Here is a 13212-nt window from a genome sequence, read left to right as displayed (position 1 = left end):
TAGATATCTAGCATTGGAAATACTGATTTTTCATACCTATTTAGGGGGAAAAGATTTATTTACACAATACTTATAATTCTTTTCTGTAATAAATCTGAAGATTACCGATGGAATTAAAGCTGCCATTCTTACCTGTTCAGATTCAAACTGTACAATTTTTACTACAACTATATTGATGAAATTTTCTATAGAATCATCATGATATATACTGGATACCTGAAATATATATGTAAAATAAATCTTTTTATTATTGGAAGTACCTATATTTCAAAATGTTAAAAGAAAAACCAAACTATCTAGTAATTATTAGAATATAATTTTGCTTATAGATTCAAATATGAAGGTAGTATATCAAATTCAAAACTGTTATTTTAGTCTTTCTTTTATTCAATGCAATGGCAGTACAGTATATGTTAAGCATGCTTAAAGGATGTGTGTTTCCTCCCCTATGCACATTCACTAAAAAATAATAAATTTAATTGTAGTGTATTCATAAATAGAGAATTCATTTTATTTGTGGAGAACTAATATTTTCAACAATTTTCTGGTTAACCAAATTGCATTATCAACAGAATACAATTATTCCATTAACTGTTATGGAATACTTGTCAAAACCACCCAAATTTTTTTCCTTGATCCAAGAAATTAGCACCCACAAAAGTAATTGAAACCACATTCATCTCATATGTCTTGAATTTGGGACTTTTTGACAGTTATGTGAACTTATATTGTATGGATTAGTTTATCATTGAAATAAAAGAATACTTACGATTGCCATTAATGTTAATATGTAACGCTGTAAATTGCTGCCATGATACTGTTGCATATGATAGTCTGCAGCAATCATAACTTCGACATAACGTTTATATGACGTGGAACGTTTATGAATATGATGAGCACTATTGTTACTTTTATAATATGAAGAATTAGATTCTAACATCACAGATGAATTAAAATTATTGTCATTTAAACTAGAATTCTCTTCTTCCTTTCTCTTTGTATGCTTATAATCTTCTGAAATATAATTAAAAAAAACCAATGTTAGTGAACTAGATTTCAAATTCATATGAGATGCCATGACACCTTCCTTGTGAGGATCATCTCAAACATGATTTAAAACCCTTATAAGCAGTTTTATACAAAATCTATAGTAATTTTTCGATAAATAAGAATGAAAAACATGCGTAACATATGTATATCCAGTCAATATCACTAATATTAATAGTAATAATTAACACAACAGATGAAGTAAATCAAAGATAAGACCACCCAAACATGGTATGGTTTAGATTGGATGTCTTAACAAGTTTATTTTTTATTCAGCAGTTACATATATTTGTTGTCTTTATAAGTAGATATATTGAGTAAATAACAATGAGGCAGCAACTTAACAAAAAATAAAATCCAAATCTTACTACACAATGATCATAGTATGGTCTTTAATTCTATGTATAACATAAATAATATAGAAAGGTTGTATGCTCATTGAAAGTATTTTAGTTCCAGCAAAGCTGTGCTGGGTAGAAGTCTTGTGATGTTCACGAGACCGCTGTTATTTTCAGATACAAATTAACTTTCATATTTACTATCATGGATACAAGAATGAGATATCTAATCAAAAGTAAAGCGATTAACAGCCTTAATGTTGTACAACAAAAACTTTTCTATTTCTAAATGGAAAACTACAGGATTCCAAATTTTGTTGAGGTAAATACTCTCCAGCTATTTCACTAATGAAGCAATTAAGGAATTATTTTTAACATTATTTGATCATGGGTATGAACTTCACCCAATAAATCAAGGCAGTAGATATAAATAACAATATGACAGGCCCTAATTTTTACAGGTGTTAAGGTTCAAATCAGGTAATTTTTGTGTCAAGTGTGAAACCTGACCCTGATCTGAATTTTTTTCTTTTACTTTAGTCCATTGAAAAAATTAGGCCAAAATTCAAACAATGATCTGGTAATTATATTAAAACATTTGAATATAACCCTGATATCTGACCTGATTCAAACTAAAATGTTACAAACATGCAATATTCTTTAAAATCAGTTATGGGAAAAATATTAATAACAAAATCTATAAAACAAAAAAGCTTTATATTTTAATACAAAAATACCTTGCTTTGCTAAATATATCATTGTTCATAAAAAGAGCCTTTTCATCAAATCTAGCTTTTTGCACCCCTTTCTAATAATAAACTTCTTTCTTGGTCATCTAATTTCAATCATGGGATACAAAAAAGTTGATACCCTAAATGGCCTTGTGCAAATTCCTTGGAGTTCTACTTGGGAGTTCTCAATTATAAATAAATTCTACAGCTAATAACTGGTTTCAAAGAAATCATCACGAAATGGCTAGTTTTATTTCTATTCAAATAACCCTTATTATAAATTTGCCTATAAAAAGTTAAAATCTCAATTTTCTGCATGCATGAACAGCCTTAAATTTGCTAAAAGATTAACCTCCAATTAACAAAAACATTACATTAGAGAACAGAAACTACAGGGAAAAAATGAAAAAGGACAAGGTACAAACAGAGACTATTACGACTCTTTCTTATGGATGTCAAACACTACAATGCATATAATCTATCAATAAAGTATTTTGATATGGTGAAATAATCAATTAGTAAGAAAACACCTAAATAACTTGATTGTTTCATGAGTCTGATCTCTACAATAGGCATTTTGTCAGAATAGGTTGAAAAACTTTTTCTTTCAGCTACTTCCAACAGTGGATCTGGGGAAATTTGTTTTCCAAGTTGGTGAAATTGTGAACATTTATATCTAATTTTTGTATAATTTGCATAAAACGGACCTTAAAAAACAAACCAAACTTTCGCTTCCTGTATCATAAAATCAAATCTTTTTATAACAGTTTTTTGCCATTGTACCTTGTGTCGTCCTGAATACTCATGAAATACTTTCCACTGGACATTAAGCAAACCATCATTGTACCATATGTTGTCCTGAATATTCAGTAAATACTTGCCACTGGACAATATGCAAATAGCTATCAATCAATCATTGTACCTTGTCCTTTGAGCAAGAGAATATTTTTTATATAATAAGGATAGCCAATGGAATTTAAGCCAAAAACTATCAATTTTATAAGAATGTATACAAGTGCTTCCTGAATCAAAAAAATATATTTAAAAAAATCAAATGCAATTTCGATGATTTTGCAAAATTGCAATGGTTTTGTCATGTTTTGACAGAAGTGTTACCACAACTACTACCATGGTGTACAAGACATATATTTTAGATAAGGTGACCAGAGGAGTAACTGATCTAGTGAGATCAAACTGACCCATTGACCAAAGACAAACTCAAAATAGACACAGATAAGCCAAGTTAACTGTCAAGCAACCTATATATCAACACATTCCATGACATGAGTCATCAACAGGTAACATAGGTATTATCAGTAATACAGGTACGCAAACCAATGTTTAATTATTAGGCATATTAATATTTATAATCCATTCACAGTTTGTCGTCACTGATTATAAAATGAATAGTATCATACTACTCTGACATGAATAAGACCCTATTACATACATTAATAGTAAACTTCTGTCCAAATACAAAACTTTAACTGAGGTTAAAAAGTTCAAAGACCTAATTATATGACAGACATGGAACACATTTTTTCAATTTCTTACAATTTTAGTGAATTAAAAACCTGTATTCAATTGTTGACCATTAAAAAATTTATCATAGTTTAAACTTTTCTAAATTACTAACTTCAAGGATTTTATTTTCAGAAACTTCTTAAATCAATTTGTTATCATACTAATCTGTCCAATTTCACAGACACATAATAGAGCTTACAAATTCACAACCATGTTCTCCATACCTGCATACCCATGCTCCCATACCTGCATATCCATGCTCCCATACCTGCATATCCATGCTCCCAAACCTGCACACCCATGCTCCAATACCTGCATAACTATGCTCACAAAGGGAAGTAAAATTTCCCATACAGTAGACCCAAGAAAAAATATAAGAGAAGCACAGAACTTTCTTGAACTTAGGTAAACTAAAACATTCCCTGAGTGAGATGGAAATACTTTTGTTTCTCATGGTAAATGGAGAATTACTGGAGTTTTACTGTAAAATTTTAAAATTTCATTTTGGGTAGTACAAGTAATGGGTGGGCAGACTTCCCGCTCCAAGCCATTTTCACACTATAACTTGAGAACTGTTTTCATAGTTTCTGAATTAGAGGCTATAGGACTCTATTTAAATTAAGACTGAATAAAAAAAGGATTCAAAAATTTGCTATGTGATTTAATTATAAATTTCTTCAGACAAATTAAATAATGTTCAGCCACTAAGATGTCCATCTGGACTTAGCCTCTGGCAGTTGTGGTCAACAAAAAAGATGATTAATGAAGACTGGATCAACACACATTTATCAAGTATAAAGTAGCTGAAATTATAATAAACATGTGGAGTTTGATAGCATCAAAACTGAGAAATTTTCCATATATTTTTTTTCAAATAATAATTTGAAAGATATTAATGAGTTTTAAGCAGAAAATAAACAAACATCTTTTTACCTTATTGTCTGACCACCTCATTGTTGACCTTAACTGGTCAAGATAATTATAGTTTTTCAAAGGTGTCAAGATTAAAATCAAAAACTTTAAAAATGTCTTTTTTCAGGTATCTGAAAGGTTTTTAGTCTCTCACACCTTGAAGGTAAAGGGACAGTGCACATATGACGGTCTTAATGAAAGGTTCAACAGACCTCCTATATTTAATATCAGTAATTTAAAAGTAGTTGATGTACATAAGTGAGATTTGATTATAGGGTGTGTCCAAACAGTCTCATTATCTGTCACACGTCTGACCTTTCTATTGTAATAGGTTGTCCAGGATGACTTGTCACAACCTTTGACTGGGACATAATTGAAGGGACCAGTCAGAAGTTTCTACTCTTATAAAATACTCCACAACAAACAAAGCTGTTTAATGTTTACTAAACTGAAACAATTAATGCAAATCTAATCAATTTTATCAATGATCACTTGACTGGGTACTTAACATTCCAAGTGACAAAAAGTGCACTGGACAGGATATAATTGGTCATTATTGGGCAAATGGTTCTCAATAAAATGCTTTGTTGTTAGTTATGATGTGGTTTTCTAATAATTGTGAACTTAAACATGTCTTCTACACAAACAATACAAATATAACAGTCTTGGGAATTTTATGCAAGACCTGAACTATACAACATAATTTGTCCTTTATTCATGTAACCCTGTTTATTTCAGGTAAGTTAAATTCAGTGTGTGTGTGTGATGTACTACTATAAAAACTTGCTACATTAGAAGATATGACTTATCACACCATATTTTCATTTTCAAATGTCAAACAAGACAAGTGCTTGTAGTGAAGTGAGAATTAGGTATACCCTTCTGAAACTGTCGAGTTCACCTCTACTTTTAGAGTTATCATGGTTTGAAAAGCTTTTTGTGTATTTTTTCTTTTTTCTTTTTAACTTTTTTCATGTTAAGTCTTTAGATTCAAGATTTTTTATTATCCCATTGTAAATGTCCTTTTCTTCAATTGTAAAACAGAAGATATGGGACACATATTCACATAGAAATACTGGAAAGAAAGCTGAGGGCTGTTATTGCTCTTCTTCATCCTGAAGACTGATGGGGGTTCTTAAATGGTAAGAAAAACCCATACAAGATCTAGAGTCCTTGGTGTTGAAACTATAAAACCAGTTTTCAAATCAATAGATTTTTCTTTATACTTTGATTAATTACTAAATATGTTTTGGCAACAGCTGATATTGTTGAAGGATAATGGTACCCCAAATCACACAACCTTAATTCACATCACATTGACCGATTTTACTGTATTTCTGTTTCTCAATATACACATTTGTTAATCTGCAAATCTTCAATCTAGCAAATTTACCTTATGACCTACTTCGATACTATAAAAATATCTTGAAGGGAAAAAGCGTTTATTTATTTGAGTTGCTATAGTGCTTCACCAAGGTGTTAATTATTATAAGATGACCTAATGACTTTGCAGACCAACCTACAACTAACCTGGATTAAAAACTCATCTACAACAGTTCAATACCATGATGCCAATTAAACAACATTTTCCAAAGGTGCAAAGTTTAGATAATGTTCCTACAAACAGATTCTGCAGTGACCTGATATGCCATTTGAGATACCTCTGTATTGATTGAACCATAATGGAAGTTTCTTCGTTAATTTGTAGAATGAATGGCTGATATAGGCAATCCTCTACAAGTCTTCAAAAATTTCTTCATTGACATTAACCTATAGTTTTATAAAAAAAATCACTCTGGATTTTATTTGAACTCAAAAAATTTCCTTAAGCAAATAAACTTCTTTACCATAAAAACCACAGTCTCGATTTGATTGGCCTAACATAAGAACTGTAAACACAGGTAGTTCTAAATTACTGTGGAATGCTTCACTTCAGATGAAACTGTACAATATGTGTCATTTTTCTCATAATCTCCAACTATTATGTAAACAAAACTGCAGAAAGATAATATGAATAAAGAAATACAAGTATAGAGAAATACTGTGCAATATCAGTAGGCCAAAATCTGAAGAGAGGAAAGATTGTAAAACTGATCTTTATAAAAAATTATCCCAAAATGATTAAAACAGGATGTTGGGTATACATCAATGTGACAACAACCAAGCACAAAAAAACTTCAAGATGTTTAAATTCATCAACCAAGTTTTTATACAATATGTCCTGCTCTTAATATATTTACATTTCAGATGAAGACTCTTGAATTTTTTATCAGGGGGGGGGGATAAAAATTTCATTGGGCAGAAATTTTCAAGATAGACTTCGGTTACAGCTTTGCAAAAACTTCATTGCTCAAAATGTAAACACATTAGATATAGTACAACGAATGTCTAATTTTCTGCAGAATAAGCAAGAAAAAAGTCATATCTGATTGAAACTTGATAAATCAGACTCCCTAAACTTACCTATCAGATACATGTAAATATCTTAATTCATCTTGATTTACATTCAAGAATTCCAAACAGCACATTTAATCCGACAATTAGTGCCTAAATCCATTTAAATCTGGTGACTCATTCGGACCTTAGATGATTTTAAGATAGGGGAATTTAACACACATTTGCTATAATAGGTGCATAATAGCTGCACGACCTTGCATGGTGCAGTCAGGTGTCAAATTAAAGCTTTGATTACTATCTAAATTACAGGTAAATGAATTTACCAATATAGATATCACTATTTAGGATATCATTCATGTTTTTGTACAGTGATAATCTGCTCCTTAGGTATCTTAATATTTAATGTCATGCTCACGATAACCCTTACCTTTACATAATCCCATTGATGAAATTGATGGGATAAAATTATAGGAAGATAACTAATCTAACATTAGCAGACTTGCAAAATTGAATGAAAGTCTAGTCTTCATACAAAAAAAAGGAAAAATTTAATATTAGAATATACAATGTACCTTTATACATATTTAAAAACATTAGATGGTGGAATTCTATTTTTTGAAGTGAATGAATAGGCTTAAATTCATTAATTTGATTGACATGTTATGCAGTTTGTTTAAAAAATATTTCAACTATTATCATGCATGAAAAAGGAATTCAGAGTAAAACAAAATCATATGATATGCTGAGTAAAAAAAAAGTCCAATGCAATGTAACTTTTCCATATGAAATTGTTTTCCTTTTAAGATGCCTACAATCAGTTCTAATTAATTCCACCTACACCTTGTTTTAACTTATGGGACCTGTCTGCTTTACTGGATTATTATGGTCAGTATGACCTCAAATGTCTGAGGGGGGTTCTAAGTCTAACAAATTGACAGTTTATCAGTCTGTCAAATTTGTCACTTGTTACTCCTGGCAAACCAGGCCATAGCATCAACAACATTTGGTCCATAAGATGTCAATAGAAATTAATAGAAAACAAAACTTTTAATTTGTGATTTTTTTTTCTCCAATATTAGGAAAAGTTGGAATACAGTCTTGAAAAAAATATTCGTAAAGAAATTAATTTCCTTGGTTGCCCCCCTGAACTATAACTTGACCATAACTGTCCCAGTCTATTTTACAAAGTGATACATTGGTCTTACATGAAATTATGGCCATTTAACTTGACATATATCAAACAAAAGAAAAGAAACTTAGCTTACTTCAAAGTCATATATCAGAAAAAAGTATAAAACAATTCTTTTTCTATAATTTTCCATTTTTCATTTTGTAATATGAGTCATTTGCCATCCATCAAATTCAATTTCTGTAAATAGCAATGCTAAAAATAACTTAACAACACAAGCAAAATACAGTATAAAAAAGTTTCTCTTTCTAATATATGTTAATTTAGGATATCACAAATTTTTTAATTTTTTTTAAAAAGATCTAATAAAGTGAAAAACACACATAAATTTTTGACTCCTCCATCATTGCCAGCTTTAAGCAGTTCCAACCCTCTAGCAATAACTGTTGGATCTGTTGTAACATTTAACAAGGTATGATTTAAAATCTGCTCCTGTTGGCATCCATTTAGTCGAGATGTTGTTTTCATAACAATATCGCTAATACTTTGAGTATTTCCAAAATTTATTTTTCTGCTTGAATTTTTCATTTAAAGTCAAAGATCTTTCAGAAATTCTGAAATGTCCAGTACTAATTTTTAGGATATAAAGACCTTAATACTATAAAAACATGTATCATGACCCATATAGTACAAGATAATTACGATGATCCGTGTTCAAACACCTATGGCCATGTTTTTCATTATCTAACAATATTATATGATACTATCTAAATATGACAACCTGTCATACAAAATATAGTAGTATTATGTCATTATAAGTCTGTCAGACACCTTAGCCTGTACAACATGACAACAAAACATCATACCCACAAGTCAACCTGTTAGGTAGGTTTGTCGGTCATTACAAATATGTGCAAATACACCAATGTACAATGACAAAATAATGCTATTCCTAAAGCCAAACCACAGAAAATGTCTCATTACCTTCTCAGATCACAAAGATATATCTACAATTCCTCTAGCTAAATATTGCTGTTATTTATTTATAAACAAATGACCTTTGTTTCTTTCTTTCAGATTTACAAAACTTTACATAATTATTCAAATAGGAAAGGCGGATGCTGAGAAACAAATGACCATGTAATTTAATAGTCATTGTAAAACTGAAGTCAAGTGAATTCTCAACTTATATAAGAGGAAATAGATGCTCATATACATGCATTTAAAACTGCAATTAAACTGAAGTAAAAAATGTATATATAAGAAATAAAATTTTATGAATTACAACCCAAAAAAGTAAAATCATTTGGTTGAAATGTACTCAAAATTTTTTAGTTCTTCATAGATGCCGGGAAGAACAATTCCCATAAAGAAATATGGCTTAGGTTTTTCTGGTATTGTAAAATTTAAGCGGACAAAATGTTATTCCAATGCAAATTATATCTTCCTCTTATATCAATTAATAAATGCATGATAGGTAAAAATTGTAATGCATTGATTCTAATCCTAATATTTACATTTGCATACAAACTAATTGCTAGATTCCTGATACTTTGACATTGACTACAACTGAAATGTAACACGGACCCCCACTAACTGCTAACATTACAAAAGTACAAATGTGTACTTATCCATTCATAAATTTTCATGAATGGAATAAAAATTGTCATTCATTTTACAAATAGATACTCATCTTCTTTTTTATGTATGTAATAAACCCACAATATTACTTCATCAAAATACAATATTTCAAGATCAAAGGCAATTTTTTCATTATCTTAATTATTTGAGGAACAACCACAATTAAATTTTTGAACATAAAATTGCATAGGTCACCACAGTGGTACTATTTTTGAGGTTTTATGACAAAAAGCCTTCAAAAGTAATTAATCATTTGTGTGATAAGGTGTAAAGTTTTTATGAATAAGTTTCAAATCAACAAAACTTTGAAAAATGACACTTGTTCAGATTATAAAATAAATCTAAATGAACTAAATGAAGTATTTATTTGATATTAGTCACAAGATAAATAAGTGTAAAATTACTTTTTTTAATGCATGGAGAATCATAAGAACAAAAGTATTTAAATTGGACAAAATTAACCATAAATATCTCAAATTGTAATGTATATTATTACTTTATTATGCAGTAAATAAAGAAAACTAGTAAATTTTGAGAAAAAAAACAACAAAATATGAACAAGACGTATGCTTGTTGGTCAAGTTTCAATTCATAATACTTATTTGTACATATGGAATTTAATGCTTTGATGTTATAATTTAACAAAAATCTGAGTGAACTACAACTTGAAGATTTCCACCTTCAAAAGAATCAATTAATCTTACATGTACTATTGTATAATTTCAGTCATCCTTTTAGTAGCTTCATGTTTCAGTCTCTTGTACAAATAATATTAAGCCTTTAATTTCATCTGAATTTGAGTTAACAAGTCAAGAGTGGTATAAGAGATGTATTTCAATACTTTCTGACATAAATCTATGTTTTAATTGTTGGTGTTTCAGTTGGCTATGGAAAATTTAAAAAAAAAATGTAAAGACAAACTCTTTTTCTTGAAATGAGCTTTAAGGCTAGAAGGTATAAATGTTTTTGGCAACGGACAGCTGTAATTTACTTTAAACAGATCATTGTTTCACTTTCAAATATCACTGCTGATTCAAATAAACAAGAAACTGCCAATACAGTTAAAAAATTCTTACTAAAGCTGTCTTGGAAGCTTTAGCCTGATTTACAAGTGAGAACAAACCAAGACTGTGTCCTGACTTCTAAATTTCAGTAGGAGAGTCTGTCATTGGTAAAGTCTTATTATTTTAAACCCTTGGGCTATATTTAACAATAGTTTTTGTCTCCTAAGAAGACAATTTGGAACATAAATCAAAATGATCATGAAACATCATTACAGTTGTCAAAATTTAACATACTATTAATTAAATAATAAACAATAAATAAATTTAAAATGCTTTCTGATATAACATCCTTTGATGTGTGAAAAATAAGAATTTAAAATGTTCTAATGACCTAAAATTTACTTTATTAAATGTCATATAGTGAATTAGACTTAATTAAAACTTTATTACTGTTATATTTGGTATTACGACATCAAACACTACCAAACCAATTTATTAGTTTGCTTATATTTTCAATAAACAAATTAAAGGTGACTTTTAAATATTTAAAGCACCACTCTGTATGTAAAGTCAAGATTAAGGGATGTTAAGTAAAACTTTTCACTATTTATATTTGGCAACAATTCTTTTACAGTTTTACATTTGAACAAACACTCTGAGACATCTTCAAACTTAGAAAGTTAAACAACTGAGTAAAATACATAACAAATATTTACTACATTAAAGAAATGTTGAGAGAAGTTAAGCCTCATCAATACAGTACACAGAGACTTGAAGGCTAAAGATTTACCAGCAGTAACTATTCCATCACAAAATTTCTTAACTTCTACTTCAATGATTTGTAAAAAAATAATAACCTGTATCATGTCTGAAAAAGCAAAAATAGTGTTTGAAGTAACTATGATGTTATATGTATATCTTTTTCCAAAGTATTTCAAGCATTCTTATCTCTGAATTCCAATGCAGACAATATCATTTATCTATGACTGAAACTTTTAAAGAGACACAACTACTGCAAAATAGCAGCACTTTACTCAAGACCATTTCAACAAAAGCTAACAATACTAGAAGCATACAATGAACATGTAAGATCAGGTCTAATGGAAAGTGACATGTAGTGTAACATGATAGGAATGATAACCATGATTATTTAAGAATGATAATCATGATAACCTGAATGCAATGTCTGTTAAATGCTATAAATTGGTAAAATATCAGCAAGGTATGATCTGAACCATGTACCTGTAATATCAGTATGTACAGACACCTGTTAATTGTGAAAGCTTTACACAGATTGTGTCAATTTACTTATGTCTGTATGTCTAATATCATTATCATGTTCTGTCTGGGGTAACACAACTGACCATAGGTAATCATGGTAATTATCATAACATATATTAAATTATTTTTTGCTGTCTTTTCTGCCAAAAAGCTCTTTTACTGTAAAGAACTGTTACAAAAATTTTAATTTCTAAAGTTGCACTTATAACTTTTGATTGAAAAAATAAGACATTACCACCAAAACCCTTCACTGACCAGCACCCATAAACACCATTCTACATCCTTAAAAATATGTTAAAATACATTAATGTGCCTACTTTTGTTTTTATTTTCTTACAGCCTTATTTTTTACAGATATATAATATAGATTCCATCAAAAGGGTGTATTTTCAGAATACATGAATACATCATCTCAATTTCAATGAAAGATAGTAGAAACAAAAGCTCATGGGAAGTTCAGTAGGTTATTGGTTATAGTTTAACTTTCTAATTGTTATACTCTGTATTAGCATTTTTCCTCCCAAAACCCATTTTCTACATTATTTTCTATTTCCTATCTAACATTTTTGTATAATTAGAAACACTATCTCTAACCCCAAGGATAAAGACACTATCCTATTACTATACATATTTATTTGGTCAGTGAAAAAAGATCATTTTTTGAGTGGTCAAGTGTCATAATATAGTTTTAGCAAAAGATACATAGTTTATCCTTGAATTTACAAATCAAATCTATGAGGGCTAACAATTGCTTGAAGTTTCCACACCTCTTAGATGCATTTAAATGTGTCTAGCTTTTGTGCATTTATTGAAATTTCAATTTGATTCTACATAGATAAACATCAAAATAAAAAAATTGGATACCCCGTTTTTGAAGTCATGATTTACTAAAAATGTGGAAATTGATTAACGTATATAAGAAGATGATTTATGAAATAAATATATAAACTATATACTATCACAACTATTCATTAATGTAGATATCACTTGTTTTACTAAGATATCACAGAGATAGGAAAACCAATATCATTAAAGAAACACTCATAAAACAGGTCTACACAAAATGATAGAATCAATCTTAATGCAGGAACTTTGAAGCAATAATTTTCAGTATTGAAAGAATTACATTTTAATACATAGATTAAAATTCCTTAATTATCCCATAGATGAATAAACCATGGGTTTATACAACTATGATTATCCCATAA

The 13212-nt window shown here is 29.3% G+C and overlaps 1 protein-coding gene across 14 annotated transcripts in view; it reads right to left on the bottom strand.

Moving 5' to 3' along the window:
• Window positions 1–13212, bottom strand: part of LOC127731029 (A disintegrin and metalloproteinase with thrombospondin motifs 9-like) — a 120292-nt gene that overhangs the window by 94153 nt on the left and 12927 nt on the right. For all 14 annotated transcript variants that reach the window (XM_052239794.1, XM_052239854.1, XM_052239833.1 and 11 more), the window contains exons 4-5: window positions 770–1014; window positions 133–216 (exon numbers count right to left, since the gene is read on the bottom strand). In XM_052239794.1, the coding sequence (XP_052095754.1) occupies window positions 133–216; window positions 770–1014 (329 nt within the window). The remainder of the gene's footprint in view (window positions 1–132; window positions 217–769; window positions 1015–13212) is intronic.

Source organism: Mytilus californianus, unplaced genomic scaffold (assembly GCF_021869535.1).
Source record: "Mytilus californianus isolate M0D057914Y unplaced genomic scaffold, xbMytCali1.0.p SCAF_1, whole genome shotgun sequence".
Lineage (NCBI taxonomy): Eukaryota > Metazoa > Mollusca > Bivalvia > Mytilida > Mytilidae > Mytilus > Mytilus californianus.
This window is presented reverse-complemented; position numbering and strand designations above follow the sequence as displayed.